Source organism: Carcharodon carcharias, chromosome 7 (assembly GCF_017639515.1).
Source record: "Carcharodon carcharias isolate sCarCar2 chromosome 7, sCarCar2.pri, whole genome shotgun sequence".
Classification (NCBI taxonomy): domain Eukaryota; kingdom Metazoa; phylum Chordata; class Chondrichthyes; order Lamniformes; family Lamnidae; genus Carcharodon; species Carcharodon carcharias.
Genome location: NC_054473.1, coordinates 146,690,068 through 146,710,818, shown reverse-complemented (window position 1 = coordinate 146,710,818; position 20,751 = coordinate 146,690,068). Strand labels below are relative to the sequence as shown.

At 39.3% G+C, this 20,751-nt stretch overlaps 1 protein-coding gene across 2 annotated transcripts in view; it reads left to right on the top strand.

The window, feature by feature from the left end:
- gpt2 (glutamic pyruvate transaminase (alanine aminotransferase) 2) overlaps positions 1 to 20,516 on the top strand; it is a 42,233-nt gene extending 21,717 nt beyond the window's left edge. The window contains exons 3-11 of one of the 2 annotated variants that reach the window (XM_041191548.1): positions 237 to 345; positions 1,345 to 1,478; positions 1,648 to 1,891; positions 4,662 to 4,741; positions 4,889 to 5,025; positions 7,623 to 7,797; positions 9,004 to 9,159; positions 11,395 to 11,507; positions 19,404 to 20,516. In XM_041191548.1, coding sequence (XP_041047482.1) covers positions 237 to 345; positions 1,345 to 1,478; positions 1,648 to 1,891; positions 4,662 to 4,741; positions 4,889 to 5,025; positions 7,623 to 7,797; positions 9,004 to 9,159; positions 11,395 to 11,507; positions 19,404 to 19,494 — 1,239 coding nt within the window. In that variant the 3' untranslated portion in view covers positions 19,495 to 20,516. The remainder of the gene's footprint in view (positions 1 to 236; positions 346 to 1,344; positions 1,479 to 1,647; positions 1,892 to 4,661; positions 4,742 to 4,888; positions 5,026 to 7,622; positions 7,798 to 9,003; positions 9,160 to 11,394; positions 11,508 to 19,403) is intronic. The other variant, XM_041191549.1, reaches the window with a different exon arrangement.
- Positions 20,517 to 20,751: the final 235 nt, after the last annotated feature.

The following is a 20,751-nucleotide window of genomic DNA, read 5'->3' as shown; positions in this document are numbered from 1 at the left end:
AGTGTAAGCATGACAGGCAAATACTTGTTTGATACTTTCCAAATCAGGATTTGAGAGATTAGAGCCATTATTTTCTCCTGTTAAGAATACAGCTTTTAAGGCCTTTGAATTGAACTCCTGTGTGAGATTCATAAATTATAAATTTGAAGAGGATTTTTTTTGTTTTGTGGAAGATAAAATACTAGAAAGAAATCTATTTAAATACTTAATTGGGTTATATTTCTTGTCCAATTCAGGTTGTTGCTCTTTGTACTTATCCAGAACTGTTTGGGAGTCTGCATTTCCCTGCTGATGCAAAGGAGAGAGCCCAACGTATTCTGCTGGACTGTGAAGGACGAAGTCTAGGTACCTATGCTTCATCCCCGTTTGTACTTGTGCATTCACATTTAGGAAGTGCTGTTCAGCAGTCCTGAAGCCATCAGAGTGAGTGATAATTATAAGAGCCTGTGGAAGGTTAGTAGTGAAACTTCCATACAATTTGGAGCTGTTTTTCAACCCCACAGTCCAGTTTAATATTGAGTTCTAGTGATGAGGGATAGTGGCGGGTGGGGAAGGAAAAGGAAGAAATGGGACAATGGTGTGTCCATATCACAACATGGGGTGTAGGATTGTCTTGATGGGACCATCTTTTCCTGAACTGCTTCATTTGACTGCTGAGTTTGCTAGAATTACCTATTAGACACACTTTTGTTTGTGGGGAGCAACAATTTGCTATTGGAGTGGTTGTTGATGCCAAACCCAAATAGACTATTTAAGGTCAAAAGCCTAAAAGTTGAAAAAGCTTGAGAGGAAAAACAATTCAATGACCTACAGTTAATCATCACCCAGTGATCATTGCTAGGGGTGTATGTTCAAAGTGAGAAGGTGATTAATTTAGGGATTGATGCTTTTGCAAAGAGGAATCACCAGCTAAGACATGATACTTGCAATGAGGAATGGAAGGGTTGTTGCCAGCATTACTTGTCATAGAAAGGAGAGGACAGTAAAGATCCACGTTGAAATGTTTTTCAAGACTTTCACCAGTTGTGATCATCGGGTCAGAGCTGAGCACTTCTTGGTACTCCAACTGCAGCTTTCAGTTGACCTTTGCAAAAAGCAGAGAGAATTAGCCAGTTAGCACTGGCCTAACTTTCTAATCTAAACCAAGCTGCTAACAAAAGTTGAAAATATTTCTGATATCAGTTTATGTCCTCATCTCTGTCCACATCAGGACGAGGTAGGCCCTTAATGCTATGCATAACCAAAAGTTATTGCACTTCTGAAACTTTGAAGTTTTTAATGAAATATTAAACTCCAATATTTATCATGTGTGCACTTTTTTTTAAAATCAATAAATTTTGTCAGGTTCCTACAGTGCAAGCCAGGGTCTGAATTGTATACGTCAAAATGTTGCAAAGTACGTGGAGACAAGGGATGGAGGAGTTCCTGCAGATCCTGATAATATTTACATTACCACGGGAGCAAGTGATGGAATAACGGTATGAATAACAATAATCCATTTGCCAAAAACAGGAGTGCAGTCATCAGTGTTGAATTGTTTGCATTAAATAATTTTGGAATTGCTCAACTGACTAACCCTGTTTGTTAGTCTGAATAGCTTTATGGGTATCGTGATGAATAACGTGCCATTCCACTTTTATTTTATAGACCATTATGAAACTTCTGGTGTCTGGAAAAGGGAGAATGCGGACTGGAGTGATGATTCCAATCCCACAGTATCCCTTGTACTCTGCAGTCATCTCTGAACTAGATGCTGTCCAAATCAACTATTACCTGGATGAAGAAAATGGCTGGGCTCTAGATAAGAATGAATTGAAAAGAAACCTGAATGCGGCCAGGGAATATTGCAACCCCAAGGTTCTATGTATTATTAACCCAGGAAACCCAACCGGTACTTGCTTTAACCATTTCAAAAATAGGTGCCTTCATATTTTTGAAAGACTAGTACTTGGCAGATTCTAGACACACATTGAGGTGCTTATCTAATTGTAAAGAATAGTATTAAAAACCTATTTTAGTAATGGAATTAATGTAATTACAGGCATAAGGCACACTTTTGTTTCAAGAACGAAGCTTTTTATTTGTAGTGGTAACGTGATTCAGTTGCAGCACACTTGCCTCTTGAGTTCGGAGGCTGAAAGTTCAAATCTATTGCAGAGCTTGAGCACATAATCTTGGCTGACACTTCAATGCAGTACTGAAGGAAGGCTGCACTGAGGTCTCTCTTTCAGGTGATATATCTGTTCAAGTGGATGTAAAAGATCCCATTGCACTATTAAAGAAAATCAAGTGAGTTCCTTTGGTGTCCTGGTTGATCCCCCTTCAACCAACACCATCAAAACCTATTATCTAGGCATATATTTGAGTCCTTGTGTGACATTTGCCTACATAAATGGATGACACTTCAAAAAGTACTTCCTTAGCTGGGAAGTAGAATGTGAAAAATGCCATGTTAATGCAATTCTAAACACACCTGTCCCATAGATTGTAGTTGTCTGTCTTGCAGTGAGACAAAGATTATTAAATTATTATTCTTTTACTATGACTCAGCTTTTTAAAATGAAATTGGTGTTATTTTAAATTCCATCTGGAATCTGGCATAACGTGAGGATCCCTGGGTGCGCATGTATGGTCCTTGGGTGAAAGACCTTTGAGCTATGACAGGCGAGAGAGGGGGTCGGGTCAAAAATGTAAAATCACAAAGTGCAACTCCATCCCACCACAAAATGGCAGGAATGTAGTGTATTTAAAACAGGCCCCCAAAACATCCGCCCTCACGCCTTCTCCTCCCTCTCAAACATGATAGGGTCCCCCTTGTCCTCACTTATCACCCCACCAGCCTCCGCATTCAAAGGATCATCCTCCGCCATTTCCGCCAACTCCAGCATGATGCCACCACCAAACACATCTTCCCTTCACCCCCCCTATCGGCATTCCGTAGGGATCGCTCCCTCTGGGACACCCTGGTCCACTCCTCCATCACCCCATACTCCTCAACCCCCTCCTATGGCATCACCCCATGCCCACGCAAAAGATGCAACACCTGCCCCTTCACTTCCTCTCTCCTCACCGTCCAAGGACCCAAACACTCCTTTCAAGTGAAGCAGCATTTCACTTGCATTTCCCCCAACTTAGTCTACTGCATTCGTTGCTCCCAATGTGGTCTCCTCTACATTGGAGAGACCAAACGTAAACTGGGCGACCGCTTTGCAGAACACCTGCGGTCTGTCCGCAAGAATGACCCAAACCTCCCTGTCGCTTGCCATTTTAACACTCCACCCTGCTCTCTTGCCCACATGTCTGTCCTTGGCTTGCTACATTGTTCCAGTGAAGCCCAACGCAAACTGGAGGAACAACACCTCATCTTCCGACTAGGCACTTTACAGCCTTCCGGACTGAATATTGAATTCAACAACTTTAGGTCGTGAGCTCCCTCCCCCATCCCCACCCCCTTTCTGTTTCCCCCTTCCTTTTTTTTTCCAATAAATTATAAAGATATTCCTTTTCCCACCTATTTCCATTTTTTTAAAAAAAAAATTTTAAAATCTTTTATGCTCTCCCCACCCCCACTGGAGCTATACCTTGAGTGCCCTACCATCCATTCTTAATTAGCACATTCGTTTAGATAATATCACCAACTTTAACTTTAACACCTATGTGTTCTATTGTACTATTGTTGTTGACATCTTTTGATGATCTGCTTCTATCACTGCTTGTTTGTCCCTACAACCACACCCCCACTCCACTTCTCTCTCTCTCTCTCCGCCCCCCACACACACACCTTAAACCAGCTTATATTTCAACTCTTTCTTGGACTCGAACTCAAGTTCTGTCGAAGGGTCATGAGGACTCGAAACGTCAACTCTTTTCTTCTCCGCCAATGCTGCCAGACCTGCTGAGTTTTTCCAGGTAATTTTGTTTTTGTTTTTGTTTTGGATTTCCAGCATCCGCAGTTTTTTTGTTTTTACCCCAAAACATAATTGGGAATCCTCTGATTTAAAATTTAACAGTTAACTGCTAAGTTTCCCAGAGATTGAGAAATTTTGTAACTTTGGAGACAGGAGCAGCCAACCATAAAAGGCAAATGCATTTTTGAGCATGTCTTGTGAGCCAGGAGGGGTAGGCCCCTTGAGAAAACCTGTGGCCGTCCTGACTGCTGCAGTCTGGTGACACGCCTTCCTTCAACCCCACGATTAACAACTAACCTTTTCCTCCTTTACCATTTCTGAAGACAGCCATTGTCTTTCCTGTTCGATAGCCAGCCTGTTGATTTGGCCAGCTGCCAGGTGGGAACTAGAGTGGAAAAAAAAATAGGAGACCTACTGTTAGATTTGGTAGAACCTGTGTCCGCCTGCTCTTGTGCTGCCTTCCTTGCCTCCACTCCCTATCTGTAAGCATTAGAGCTCTTGTCTTTGTGCAAATCCCCATCTAGTGGCTTATTTGTGAACTGTAATTATGTTCTAGATGGAAATAAGGAAGTTTAGGTGACTCCCTTAAATGATCACCCAGCTACCAGTATTCTGTTTTTGTTTATTATCATTGCTTTATTGTTTAGATAGTCATTGTAAATGATGGGTCCAATTGCCAGAAAAAGGAAAGCAATTTCTGAATCTGAATTGTTCAAAATTAGTTTTAATACAAGCAACTTTTTTTAATCACAGGCCAGGTGCAAAGCAAAAAATGTATTGAGGATGTAATTACTTTTGCTTATGAAGAAAAACTCTTCCTTCTGGCTGATGAGGTGAGACAAACGTTGCTTACTTATGTAGTTATCAAGCAATCTGAAAACAGCTTTGTGATTTTGAGGCAATGCTTTATTTTAATCATGTATTATTGTTCAGCCTCAGAAAGTAAAGTATACTTGGATGCCTCCTTTTCTCTATTCTAGGTTTACCAGGAAAACATATATTCAAAAGACTGTAAATTCCACTCGTTCAAGAAGGTGCTTTATGAGATGGGTCCGGAGTACTCCAATACAGTGGAACTGGTCTCGTTTCATTCCACATCCAAAGGATACACAGGAGAGTAAGTGTTTTCTGTATAATTTGGCATTTGTATTTTTTTAAACAAAAAATCTTAGTTTTTAAGCATCACTTTAGGTGGTTTAGTTGATTTACATTTATTCAGTTAGTTATTTGCCGAGCTAAATTTTGTCTGGTGACGGAATGAGAAAAGGGGGCACAATCTTAAAATTAAAGCTAAGTTATTTAGATGTGAAATCGGGAAACACTTTCTCACACAAAAGATGGAGAAATCTGGAATTCTCTTTTACACCAAAAGACTGTGGATGCTGGGTCAATTGAAATTTTCAAGAGTGGAATCAACAGATTTTTGTTAGGTTAGGCTATCGAGGGTTATGGATCAAAGATGGGTATATGAAATTGAAGTACCGATCATCCATAATCTGATTGAATAGCAATACAGGCTAGGGTTGCCACATGATCTCTTGCTCCTGTACAACTCTTGAACACTTTCTGCACAGAATGGAAAGGTCAAGTTTCTCCAGTCTTTCCCTTGTACAGGACCTTTTACAGTAGTGGTTCATCTTGCGGCTCTTCTGTGCACCATCTTCAGTGTTTTGGTATTTATTTCTTGGGAACCAGAACTGCATCCAGTATTCAAAGTTCAGTCAGATCTTGAATGGCACCCTTTTCTAGCTTGTATTGTACTTTCTTTTAAGCCATGTAGTTCAGCAATTTATTGACATTTTGCCAATTTGCTGTCCTACATTGGTTGGACATGTTAAGCGCCAATTCTATTGATGCTCTTTGGTCTCTTTCAATTTTTTCCATGATTATTTCAACACAAAATGGTGTTTGCTTTTGCCCTTTTCGCCCCTCTGACATGCAATACTTCACATTTGACGGCGTTAACCTTCACCTCCCATTTTTCTCCTCATGTACGTTTTTGTTCAATTCCTTCTGTAATTTCTGAGCTGTTTTCACTTCACTGCCCTCTTAGTTTTATTTAATTTGCATTAAAATTACAAATCCAAAATTTGAAGTCAGTTCTACTCCCAAAATTGAGCTCTGGGGCATCCAAATTAGTAGTCCCCTCACTGACATAACTCCTAATAAGAAGTTCATCCTGTTTACTACCTTTTAGCTAATTTCTTATACATTACAAAATTTACTCTGGATCTTTGATCTTAAGCAATATTTTGTCTTGAATGTTGTCAAGTGCCTATTTAAGGAATCTCTAACTAATTTCTGACCTTTCTGCATCTCCTACGCATACATACTCTGGACTAAATAAAATCCAGCCCATGGCTTATATTTGTTTTTATCTCTTTTAACCTTTCTAGGACCTTGATCTCATTTATAATTATAGTTACCCTGGCCAGCCAGGGACATGTTGCTCATTTCTTCCTTAAGAATGGGAAGGGGAAAAAAATCATTCAGAATATTTATTATTGTAACTCTTCTCAGTTTTAAGCTCATTTGCCCCTTCTATTGTCTTCATCTCGCCTAACTGTCCTCATTATTGTAACTGAAGATTTTAAAATGGTTTTGTTTTACCTATGCAAATATATCATTATTCATAGGGGGGTGTGTATAAAAATATCTTACATTTTTAGAATGATTTATTTTAAAGACTCTCCATTTAGCCATTATTATATTGTTGAGTATCCACATCCTAACAGTTTGCATAAGTTATTTACTCATTTCATTGAATGGTTCTATACATGGCTCTTGATGTTTTGAATGTGTGATCATTTCCATGGTTACTGTGCCCGGCAGCACTACAACTTCCTGCCAACCTGGAGGAAATGGACCATTAACAAAAACCATGCTGAATGGAAAAAACCCATGTAAGCTTTGAGTTATTGGGTGATGAAGCAATTGTGATTCTGATTCAAAACCACTTGGACTTTCCTACTGCCATTTTTGAAGTCCCTCATCAAAATAATTTTCCTTTACTTGTGTTTTTATCTCTTCACAAAGCAAATTGTACTCTATATGCTGACTTCCTCACCTACTCTTAGTGTCAGCTTGGTTTATTATAATATTTAAGAAGTCTAAACTAATAGCTTTGGAGCATACAATATATTCCTTTCATGAACATATTGACCCATTTTGTTTAGTTCCAATGGGACAGTGAAGCTTTAGAGGCTATAGCTGTGAGGAACACCACAGCAGAGCCTGATGCTATCCTCACCTGACATCCATGTGATTATCCAATAAACCCTACTGAAAAATGCATGAGCATATACCTGGATGCTTTGACCCTCCCTAGCCCAGATACCTTGAGCCAACTTCAGTTTCCTGCTGACATTGCCAGCTGACCAACTAACTCAACTTAGACTGATATTTGAACTGGGATCCTCTGATACTTGGTTTACTTTCTATGTTCCCGGTGTTAACCTTAATTATCGTCCCACACCTCATGCAAAAGTTATCTTTTGTATTCAAGTCCAACATCCTTCTTAATATTTCGTTTTTTTTTTAATTGTAGTCGATTATCTTGAAGATTTGGGATCAAAGCATATTTCATTAAATGATTCATGTAGTTTGCAACAAGTTAGCTTTGAATCTGTTATTTGTGCTGCTTCTATATAGTTGATTTTGGCTATTCATTCTTCCAATAAACTGAACAGTTAACCTAACTTTCCTGTATTTTAGATGTGGCTTTAGAGGTGGCTATATGGAAGTCATCAACATGGACCCTGAGGTTAAAGCTCAGCTTGAGAAGCTGCTATCAGTTCGGCTGTGCTCACCCGTCCCAGGGCAAGTAGCCATGGATGTTGTGGTAAATCCGCCAAAGCCTGGAGAGGAATCCTATGAGGTGTTTACATTGGTTAGTCGGTTTCTGGTTTTACTTGAATTGGCTCTATTAGTGATCTAATCAAAATGTTATGCATTTTACTCCATTTCCTTGTGTTACTGAATCAATATGTTAGTAGCTATCCTATTAAACAGGCAAATCTACCACTGATTTCACTAGCATCAGCAATTTTGCTTTAATATATGTGATACTTTGTGGTCAGCTACCAGGATGAGATTCATATGGACAAAATTATCATTGGCAATACTCTTAGAGGATATACCCAATAGTAGAAAGAAAGCTAACTACAATCTCTATCTCACTTTTTTATATTTTTACTAAAATAGACTTTTAAAAGATTTCTACGTTCCCTGTATCCCTCACATCTTCAACTGCAAAATACCTTGGAATGAATATTTCCAGTCTTTTTTTTTTCCTTCTGTCCCCCAAAATGCTCTTGCAAATGCCGATTGTTCAGTCAGTGAACTCTCCAGCCCAATCGTGAAGGTGATTCAAACAGCAGTAAAAAGCATACAATCTAAGGAAGCACTGGGCTAATGGGGAAATGATGGCAATCATTGTCACTGAACCAGTAATCCAGAGACCCAAGCTAATGCTCTGGGGACATGAGTTCAAACCCCACCATAGCAGTTGGTGGAATTTAAATTCAATTAATAATTCTGGAATATAAAGCTAATCTGAGTAATGGTGACCATGAAAACGATCATCAATTGTTGTAAAAACCTATCTGGTTCACTAATGTCCTGTAGGGAAGGAAATCCACCATCCTTATCTGGTTTTGCCTACATGTGACTCCAGATCCACCACAATGTGGCTTACTCTTAACTATCCTCTGAAATTGCCTAATAAGCACTCAATGGCAGCTAGAGAGAGGCATAAATGCTGGTCTTGCCAGTGACACCCACATCCCATGAAAGAATTTTTTTAAAAACTGGTTCCCAGCTGAATCCTAAAAATTGAAGCTCTTCCATCACATACAAGACACAAATGTCCTACAAGGAACATTGCAGACACAATCCCCCTTTGTGTACATCCTGCAGATCCGTGCTTTCTTCAATAACTACTATAAATATTGGCCAAAACCATGACTTACGGATTAATTAAATGTTCTACATTTATATGTGTGTTTAGTCTATAGACACACAAGTTAATTATGTTGTGTCAACTGAAATGGAAATGTGGTACATCTTTAATGAGGTGTGTTTGTTTAATATGCAGGAGAAGATGAGGGTATTGCATAACCTTGCTGAGAAAGCCAAGTTATCAGAGGAAGCCTTGAATTCAATTCCTGGAATGCAGTGCAACCATCTTCATGGGGCTATGTATGCATTTCCAAGAATATTCATTCCTTCCAAAGCTATCAAAGAAGCTGAGGTTTGTAATTCTGGAAATAACAAATATACAACTGCTTCTTTATTTACTTATTATGATGACTATAAGTTATATAATTTTAGAGGTTTGTTTATTTTTCACTTTTTTCAGGTTATTTTGGTGAGCCCTTGTTTTATTTTACTCATTTATCTTTCACTTTGGCTGCCAGACCTGAATATGGTGGGTATATGACCTACAAGTGCCATTTTCAATCAATTCCTATGGCACTCTTTTTTAATATAATTTCCTCTTTCCAAACTGAGATGCATCTTTCATTCCCATGCTTCCCCTTGATCTTGCTGAATATTAGAACTAAGTAGAGTGGCATTTAAGCTTGTGGCCATCTTTGCTCCATGTGTTATCCCTAGAAGTTATAGCTTTGCTCTGCTGTTTTTGAGATATATATAAGTTGAACAATGCCCCTGCTTCGTCATTTCCGGCACATAATCTGCTTGTTGTTCAGACTTTTGTGTGTACTTTTCCACCTCTTGGTTGTATACCTTTAGCAAAGATTCACTCCTTTTTAATCTTTTTTAAAATATAGACATGTAGTCTGTTGAAAATGGCACTTAAAATTAAAGGTAATGTTCAGCTACACATTTTAATTCAGTGAAATATAATGGATTTTGTTTTTAAAGAACAGAAAACAGAAATGTTATGCATGTTTTCTATGTCTAGGTTTCAGAAGTTGTGCTATTTGCAAAGAAGTGTAGTTTTGCTCCAGTTATAGAACACCAGTTTGGACTATGTAAATTGCTTATTTCTTGCCAGTGGATCTTAATTGGAACTTGTGTTCATGTTTTGCCTTTTGCAGCCTGCATTTGTTGTGGCTTAATCCAGATTTTGTATAACAGAACAGTGTCAAAGACTGTCCCTACACAACAGTAAGGTTTTGGTCTCCTTGCCTAAGGAAGGATATAGTTCCACTAGAGGGGATGCAATAAAGGTTCACTAGACTGATCCCTAGGATGAGAGGGCTGCCCTAAGAGGTCTTGATGGGATAAATGCTGTGAAGCTGTTTCCTCTGGCTGGAAAGTAACTAGGGTGCATAGTTCCAGGATCAGAGGTTTGCCATTTAGGACTCAGATGAGAAAGTTCTTCAGTGAAAAGGTAGTGCTTCTCTGGAATTCTCTATTCCAGAGGGCCAAATTTGCTCAAGTTTTGAATATATTCAAGACTGAGATCGCTATATTTTAGGAGACTAAGGGAATCATGGGATATATGGATTTTGAGGCCAAAGATCAGCAATGATCTTATTGAATGATGGACTGGGCTTGAGGGCACTGTATGGCCTACACCTATTCCTGCACCTGTTAAGTAGTATGTGGGCACTTTAGAACTACAAATGTAGAATCCTTCCAGTGCAGTCCTGCCATAATCTGGTGGAGATCATTAAAATAGACTGTGATCTGGATACACAACACTCTGAATTTGGATACCAAAAACCTTCCATACCTCCCCACAATTTCCATGGGACCTTGTTCTGGGTGGAACCTTGCCCCCCCCCCCCCCCCCCCCCCCCCCCCCCCCACCCCTCCCTCCTCCTGAGGGGGCATACCTTGAAGGTCAGGAGGGGGAAGGTGATTCTTTAGCTAGGAGTTCCCAGTCTACAGAATGGAGGGAGAGTGACCAGCCTCTATAAAGAGTAAATAAACCAATGAGGTCCACCAGGGTTGTTATTAGAATCCCTGGAAAGATTTGAGTGAAATTCTTCAGCTTCAGTACAATGGCAGAACCCCTGCCCTATCCTCCATCTTCCATCATACTTTGTGCCTCCACCAGAATGGTAATTCACTTCCAGGGCAGGGTGCACATCCGGTTTTATTTGAATGATGCGACATACTTTAATCTCATGAGCCTTGATGGGCAGAGTTCCTTAATGGCATTTTTGCTGGCATGGACAGTTAGTTTTTAGGATATTTGTTTTCCTTTATGGGACTGATTTTAGAGCTGATTCTAGTATTTCTCATCAGCTGTTTGTTTCAAATAGATAAAATAGGTTGTGCCATTGACTTTGACAACATGATCTGCATTTTTTTAAAATTTGGGTAGGGAAAATTGTGAGCGTGGTAACTGATTTCCACTGAGTCTCTGCATGAATTGTACAGTAAAAGCCCTGGGACTTTTGTTGGGCTACATACTTGCTACAACCTTTCAGTTGGCTCACAAGGAATTAATTTTGTAATGCTTGATTGAAGTCTGTTTTGACAGTCCTAATTAAAGTTGTTCTTGACTTAGGCTCATGATATGACTCCAGATATGTTTTACTGTATGCGACTCCTAGAGGAGACTGGAATCTGTGTGGTTCCTGGCAGTGGTTTTGGACAAAAGGAAGGAACATATCATTTCAGGTGAAGTCTAAAGTCTGTGCATTCATAATAAATCCATGTGTCTGACTACTTTAAAAATAAATCATTTATAGTTTTAGCTAATTGTGTACTTAAGTACCTGAACAGTTTGAATCCCACTTATTTTTTATGTTTTAAGATGAGTGACCATGACCATTCTGGTGATGATGGATCACTTCAATAACCAGTGTTGTTGAAAACCATAAAACGGGAGTTCACTGAGAAAGCAATAAGTGAAATTAAAGGCATGTAAATGGCAAAGGAATTTCAATATAGATAATTGTAAGATGGTGTGTTTTGGTATGGAGACCAAAAAAACTACTTGGGTAATGAGTTGAAACAGGTTCAAGACACAAATACACAAATCATTAAAAGTTGCAACACAAGTTAATAAGGCTATCTTAAAAGTAAACCAAGCACTGGAGGTCATTTTAGATGGATAAAAAGCAAATAAATTATATTAAAGTTGTAGCAAATCTTGGTTAGACCATGCTTGAACAGGGCCTGGTGGGGTGTGGGGATGCACAAGGTGCAAAGCACCCAGGGTCACGTCCGTCATCAAACAAAAAAATTATTAACTGGTCATTATTTTAATTGCTGTTTATGGAATCTTGCCTAATACAAACTTGAATAACTAGCATGTGATTCATTGAACATGAAGTCTGTGTTTCTAAGCTCTGATAAAGTGCAATATAAATGAATGCCTTTTTTCACTGCATGCACAACCGGCTGAAGTGACACTTCCCAACAAAGATCTAACTAGTGCTTTTTGACGAGGACTCATACCTTGCATTAAATTCAACAATGTACATCATTCATCAAAACCTAATGAAGATGGGTGCAATATTGAGTTAATAAGTAGTTTGCACTATCTTTACGTGTACATTACTGGGGTGTCTCCAAGACCACTGGGTGGGATTGCTCTTACATGGCCCTGTTAGGTAACTCTGATTTAGTTGTTTGGGTAGTGCTGACTCGATATAAGGACTTGTGGGGCTGTGCAGCAGATACTGATACGCATCAGCTGGGATTTGGAGTCAGCTCCAGACCACGTCGCAATTCAGTCTCCACTTGCTGTAGGGTAAGCCTTTTGGAATTAAGGAGTTGAGGGTACTTTTTAAACAGAAAAGGGTTATTGTAACAAGCTGCCAGATGGGGTGCTTTCTGGACACAGCTTCCTTGCTAAAAATGTGATAATTTTGTCCTAGAGTTAAAGTATGGGTGTGGGTGGTGATCAGGGACCCAGAAACAGGAGAAGCACCAGGGCCCATGATTTCTCTCCTAGGCTTTGGCTTGGAGTACTCTGCCCAGTTCTGGTCTCCATATTATAAAAAAGATATGAAGCTGTTGGTGAAGGTGCAAAATAGATTAATAAGAACTGAGAGGATATACTTATGAGGAAAAGCTGAAGAGGCTGAGGCACTTTTCTCTAGAAAATGGTGATATGATTATAGGCCTTTATGATAATGAAAGGGTTTGACATGACATGTAAAGGATAAGTATTTGCATTGGTGGGAGAATCCAAAACTAGAGACCACAAGTACAGCCACATGTATTTGCATCGTAAGTTGGCATGAGCAAATTTCTGAATGGCTCCCTTGGAGAACAAGATACACCCAACACTTTGGAATGTGTAATTTGATCATGTCATGGTGTACAGTAATTCAATGTTCTCTGCAATGTAATTTGATCCAGTCATTGTGAGGCAGGTTACTTCAAAGTACAGTGCTACCACTCCTGATTTCAGAGAACCGAACTATCATACTTATGGGTTCAAAGAATGCATGCTCCTTCCTATCTGAACTCAGCAGCAAGACCATGTAGGGATTTAAACATGGAATTTTTTTTAAAATTTAAGGTCCTGGTGGACCATGAGCCAATGTAGGTTAAAGAGTAGAGGGGTAATGGGCGACATATCAGTCACATGCCTGATACCAGACTCCTGAAGCAACCGCTGAGCCTCAGTCTTGGAAGGAGACTCCCACAAGGACAATGGGAATGCTTTATGGTTGTCCTCAAAACATGCCTGAAGAGATCAAATATCTGCACCAACTCATGGGAGACCCCAGTTTGTGACCGAACAAAATGGAGAAGGGTCATTCAGAACGTTTGAGTTTCGTTGAGAGGCTTTGGGAACATGCAGTGGCAAAGTTGAGGCTTCGGGGAGGGTGCACAAACCTCCAAATAACTCATCTATCTACCCAACCTTCCAAGCATTGCATGCAGGCAGACTCTGCAGATGGCATACCTTGGAACCCATCAAACCAAAGTGGAAGCAATTCATCCTCGATCCCAATGGATTGCCGCAGAAGATGGGTAAATAGGACTTGCTGCAAGTTAGTATATGTGCAGCATAGTTTTAGATGAGCTCAAATTCATTGAGTGTGGAAGATGGGAAGCTGACCAGGAGAACATTGGAATAGTTGAGTCTGGCAAATAATACAGCAATGTAATGGTGAGATGGAAAGAGAATATATGGTCTTTTTTTTAATATGTGAAAAAATGTTCATTTTCAAGATGTAGATGTTGCAAGCAAGGTCACCATTCATTGTCCATACCTAGATGCTCTTTATATGATGGTAGTGAACTGACATTTTGAATAACTGCACTCCTTGTGATGAAGGTACTCCCACAGTGTTGCTAAGTAAGGAGTGCCATGATTTTGACTGAGTGTTGATGAAGAACAAGCAATTATATGCCTATTTCATAGTGTGTGTCTTGTATAGGAACCTGGTGATTCCCACTGATTTTAATTTTACTTGGGCTCCTTTGCTTTACTTGCTCAAGGCGCTGCCGTAATGTCGCTCTCACCTAACCTCTGGAATTCAGCTCTTTGCTTCATGTTTGGAGCAAGGCTGTAATGGAGTCTGGAGCCGAATGCTAATGGTAGACCCCAAACTGAGCACCTGTGAGCAGACTATTAAGTAGGTGCCACCTGATAGATGGCAACTTCTATCATTGATTTAAGAGAAACTGATGGACTGGTAATTTGCTGGATTGGATTTGCCCTATATTTTGTGAACAATTGACATCTGGGTAATTTTCCACTTTTGTCAGGTGGATGGTTTAGCTATTTCTAAAGCATAGGTCTTCACTGCAGCGGGGACGTTGTCTGGTCCACAGCCTTTACCATATCCAGTGCACGGAGCCATTTCTTGATATTGCATGGAGTGAATAACTTTGGCTAAAGACTGGCATCTGTGATAGTGTGGACCTCCAGAAGGAGACAGAGAGGAATCATCCGCTCAGCATTTCTGGCTGAAGAGGGTTGTGAATATTGTAGCCTTGCAGCCTTTTCTTTTGCACTCAAGTCCTTGATTCTGCTATTGTTGAGGATGTTGATGCTCATGGAACCACTTCCTCAGGTTAGTTTAATTTTCTACCACCATTCATGACTGGTGTGACAGAACTACAGATCTTTTGATCTGACCTGTTGATTGTGGGATTGCTTAGCTCTGTCCATCACATGTTGTTTCCTCTGTTTAATTATAAGTCAACTAACCTGGATGGGATACATTTTTGGTTGCTTAGGAAAGCTAGGATGAAAAAAACTTAAGCTTTGCCAGCCATCTTTAATTCTCCTTGAGTATTGGAATGGTGCCTGAGGACATTACCAGAAGGATATGGAGGTGTTGGAGAGGGTGCAGAGAAGGTTTACCAGGATGCTGCCTGGTCTGGAGGTTATTAGCTGAGGAGAGGTTGGAGAAACTCGGATTGTTCTCACTAGAGCGACGGAGATTGAGGGGCGAATTGATAGAAATTTACAAAATTATGAGTGGCATGGACAGAGTAGCTAGTCAGAAGCTTTTTTCCCAGGGTGGAAGAGTCAATTACTAGGGGACATAGATTTAAGGTGAGAGGAGAAAACTTTAGAGGAGATGTGCAGGGCAAGTTTTTTTTACACAGAGCGTAGTATGTGTCTGGAATTCGCTGCCAGAGGAGGTGGTGGAAGCAGGTACAATAGTGGTGTTTAAGAGGCAGCTTGACAAATACATGAATAGGATGGGAATAGAGGGATACGTACCTCGGAAGTGCAAAATGTTTTAGTTTGACGGGCAATATGATCGACGCAGGCTTGGAGGGCCGAAGGGCCTGTTCCTGTGCTGTACTTTTCTTTGTTCTTTGACTGGACAGTTTTAAATATTACTATTAAAAAGGAGAAGAAACTTGGTAACAGGCCAATCAGTCTAATATTAGTGGTGGAAAAATACTAGAAACCGTTGTCAAGAGCAAAATTAATTCTCACTGGTAAAGCATAAGGGGCAGCCAGCATGGATTTGTTAAAAGTAAATAGTGTCTGACTAACCTGAACATTACTCCATCAAATAACAGAGGGTTGATGAAGATGAGTAGGTATATATGAGTACCTCAAAACAGACTTCTTTGGAAAGTAAGCATGGCATTAAGAGTTAAGTGGCAGAGAATAGTGATGAACAGATGGTTTTTTGATTGGAGAACACTATCCAATGGGATCTCCTGGGGAATTCGTGCAAATGTCCTGGACTTTGGTATAGGGAGTACAATTTCAGAGTTTGTGGACAATAAAAACTTGGCAACATAGTAAATAGTGAGGAGGATAGCAACAGGCTTCAGGAGGACATTATAGACTGGTGAAATGGGCGCACGGATGTCAGATTCAATTTAATGTGAATTGATGTAAAAGAATGCACTCTGGGAGAAACAACATAGAGAGGCCATATAATCTAAATGGTTATGTTTTGAAAGGGGCACAAGGACAGAGGAATCTGGGGATGCATATTCACAAATTGGTTGAAGATGGCAGGGTAAGTTAATAAGATGTGTAAGAAAGCATATGGGGTAGTTGGGATTGTAAACAGGGACATTGAGTACAAAAAAATAAATCATGCTAAACCTTTACAAATCTCTGGTTAAGCCTCAGGTGAAATATTGTTTACAATTCTGGGTATATCACTTTAGGAGGAATATCAGGACCCTGGATTCAGTACAAAGAGGTTTACCAAAATAATATCAGGGATTGAGAGAGCTCACTAATGTAAAGAAAAAGCTGGGATTGTTGTTCTTGGAGCAGAGAAGATTAAGGGGAGACCTAATAGATGTAATCAAAATTGAGGGGTTAGATAGATAGATAGATCAAGTAGTGAGAAACATACCTCTGGCAAATGGCTCAGTAACCAGAGGTCATTGATTTAAGGTAATTGGTAAAAGAGCTAAAGGGGAAACGTAAAATTTCTTCTTGCAGTCATGTTAAATGTACGACCCGAAAGGTTGGTAGAATCGGATTCCACAAGAATTTTTTTTTTTTTAAATCAAGCCTGTAATTGAAGAGGACTAATTTGCAGGGTTATGGGGAAAAAGCTGGGGTGTGGGGCTAAATTGGACAGCTTTCAAACAGCTAACACAGGTATGCTGTGTGGAATGACCTGCTTCTGAGCATTAAGGTTCTATTACTTAGCAAACATGTAGTCCTATGTTGTAACATTATCAATTTGGCACTTCAATTTCAGATCCACCTGGTGCTGCTCCTGGCATGCTCTTCTATACTCATTAAAGCAGCATTGTATGCCTGATTTGATGGTGATGAAGTCGGGGATATGCTGGGCCATGAAGTTATAGACTCTCATGGAATAAAATTCTGCTGTTGCTGATGGCTTTCAGGGATGCCCAAATTTAAGCTGCTGGATCTGTGCTGAATCTATCCCAATTAGCAGAGTGGTCACGACACAGTGATAATCTGTTTTTATGCAAGTTGCTGAATAGACCTCATAGAATGATATAATGGACTGAAAAGCCTTTTGCACTGTATCTGTTTTTGAAAGAGCTTTACAATTAGGCCCGTGCCCCATAGCCTAGCAAATATTTCCCCTTCAGTTATTTATCCATTTCTCTTTCCAAAGTAGCTATTTAGTTTGTTTCCACCACCTTTTCATATAGTACAATTCAGATCATAAATCACTGCGCAATTTCTTCATGCCACCTCTGGTTCTTTTGCCAGTTACATTAAATCTGTGTCCTCTGACCCTTCTGCCACAGAAAACCGTTTTGTCTTATTTAATCTGTCAGAGCCCTTCAAGATTTTTCATACCTTTTTATCAATTTTTTCCTTAACCTTCTCTGTTCTAAAAACCTCAGTTTCTCTAGTCTGTCCATGTAACTGAAGTCTTTTTCCCCTGGTACCATCTTAATATATTTCCTCTGCACTCTCTCCAAGCTTTTGACATCCTTCCCAAAGTGTGGTGCTCTAAAATAGTCACAATACTCCAGCTTGACCCCACCCAATGTTTTATAAAGGTTTAGCATAACTTCTTTGCTTTTGTACCCTGTGCCTCCTATTTAAGAAGCCAAAGAACTTGTATGTTTTTTCAAACAGCCTTCTCTACTCGTCCTGCCTATTTTCAAAGGCTTATGAACGTGCACCTCTGGATTTCTGTTCCTGCACCTACTTTAAACCATACCATTTAGTTTATATTGCTTCTCCTCATTCCAACCTAATCATTTCACGTTTCTGTGCATTATATTTAATCTGTTCATATGTGTTTGCACATTTCACCAGCCCATGTCCTCCTGAAGTCAGTTGATAACCTCTATTGTTTATGACGTTTTGAGTTTTGTCATTGACAATGTTTGAATTATGCCTAATATATCCAAGTCATTGATATAAATCAAAAAGAACAGTTGGTTGATCACAACATCAATTCCTAAGGCACCACTGCACACTCCCCTCTAGTCTGAAAAGTAACTGTTCACCACTCCTGTCTGCTTTTTGTCCCTTAGCCAATTTTGTATCCATGCAGTCCTTCAGCAAAGCTAAAGCTCATATAGGATTAATCAGTGTTATGTGATATTTTATCAAGCACCTTTCAAAAATTCATATACACATCAATTGCATTATCCTTATCCACTCTCTCCGTTACTTTAAAGAACTCCAAGTTGTCAAAAGGGATTTGTCTTTCACACATCCATGTTGACTTCCAACTATTACCCCATACTTTTACAAATGTCAATTAATTTTGTCCCAGAATATTGGCTCTAAAGGTTTCTCACCAACAGACTAAGACTGACTGGCCATGGTTATTCCTCTATTAAACTGCTGAAAGATTATTCCCACTGGTTCACTCCACATGCAACAGGGGAAGTAGCCCAATGCGCCAGACACAGCAAATATCATAGAAAATGTGTTAAAGCCTTATGCATCAGACTTCCCCCAAGTTGAGTTCTTACCCTCTCTTCACCCTGTTCCCGAGCTTTCCCTGTCTTGTGTGGAGCATAAACACCAGCATAGACCAGTTGGGTTAAAAGGCCTATTTTTGTACTATGCACTCAATATAACTAGATATAATAAATCCAATAATTCACATGGCAGCACAATTAATTCTCTGTCCTTTTTCTCTTTGAAAGTGTGAACTTCAATCATTACTGCTTCATTTTGCCAGAGTTTTTCTAATATTCCACAGTGGAAATCTGAGCTGTTGGCTTTTCTTTCTGTGATGTAAAGCTGCTAGCCCACAACAGCATGGCTGCAATGGGAAATTAATATATGAAGATTGCTGGCTCAAAGCCTCATTACACCAGTCAATGGAGCAATGTTTTGCACTACTGTTTTACTTTAAACTTACATCCTACAGGTTTTAAAGGAATATTTACTTACTGTCTGACATTGTTATTTTGACATTATACATTTTAATTTCTCCCTGAACTGCAACTGACTTTGCAAAAAAATTTCACCAATAATTCACATTTCTATTTATACCAATTCAGAATCCATAAGTTGGATTAAATTCTTCTTAAAAGTATTTGTTCTGAAGAAGCAGGGGGATGAATTAAAAGGGCGAGGAAACAGAATTTGATCAAATTTGCCAAATTTATTTTATTAAAACTCAGTACCGATATTTGTAGTTTTTTTTTGTTTTTCTCCTGCAGAATGACTATTCTTCTTCCTATTGAGAAGCTGAAAGTGCTGTTACAGAATGTGAAGGATTTCCACACTAAGTTTCTTCGGAAATATGCATGAACATGGTTAATTTTGTTCACCCAGGGAAAGCCACATGATGAATGTTTAATTAACTTCTTTCCTTCCTTTCCTGCCCTCCCTCACAACCCCACCCCCCCCCCCCCCCCCCCCACCCCCAAAAAAAGCCCTTTCAGAATATCAAGTTAATGTTTACTGAAGTGAAATGGTAAAATTTTTGGCCTGAAGATCACGATTGCTGTCGGTTGGTGCTGTGAATACCCCTTATGTACAACTTGTGCTGCATTTTGATAGTACTCTGTTTACATTGAAATAGTAGAAAAGATTGGTTTTGTTGCACTTCAAAAAGTTTTTTATAGGTAAAAAAAAATTAACATTATTTCTAGCAACAAACATCAAATATTTTTCTAGGTTCAAGCCTCTAATCTCAAATTGCCAGGAATATGCTCTAGTTTCAAGCAGCGATGTTTGGGGTTGTGCCTTCTTTTATCTCAGTCTCCATTCTTTGTGGAAGACGATGCATTAATCGGACTAGTGAGCAGCTTTATAACACTTATGTAGCAAGACTATTTCTCCAATCAAGGTGGAGTTTTTGCTGTGTATGCAGATGGATTTTCAATGGGCTAAAAGTTAATAAAGCTACTGCCTAGATTGACTTATCAAACGCTAACTTGTAACACTGCCAAGTGAATGGATTTTACAATAATTCAAAACATCTGGCAGAGGGTTTTTTTCTGATAAACAATATATTGTAATGTTTATGGTTTTATTTTGTGAAGTTAGGAGGACAAATGTTACAACTGTCTTTGTTATATAGTTCTGAATTTGCTTTCTATTCAAGGGCTTCCAAGTAGATACTTTCAGAAGTTAAAAAAATAAATATTGGCTTGTAGGGGTGCAAGGGGACAAGAAATAACTGTGATCTGCAAGACTTTGTGTCTTTAGGAGAAAGGGATTCTATGTCTTTGCCTCTTTTATGAAAATTGTTTACAGTTTATCTATGTCAACATTTGAGCAAGAAATATCTCTTGCAATAAATTATCTTTTTACTCTTTTGAAAGTCATTTAAGCAGACAGCAAAAATGTTTCATTATGTCTCTTTCCAAATGAGTTCTGCTCTGCAGCCATCCCTCCTTCACCTCAATTGAGTTTGTGCAGTCATCCTTTCTAATCATGTGTGACGATTACATACGGCTGTAACCCTGGATTTTCCACAAGTGCATGGGGCTGCTGTAACATTGGTAGAACTCCTGGAGAAATGGAATACCCAAAAATTCTCATTTGTCTCAAAATATCAAC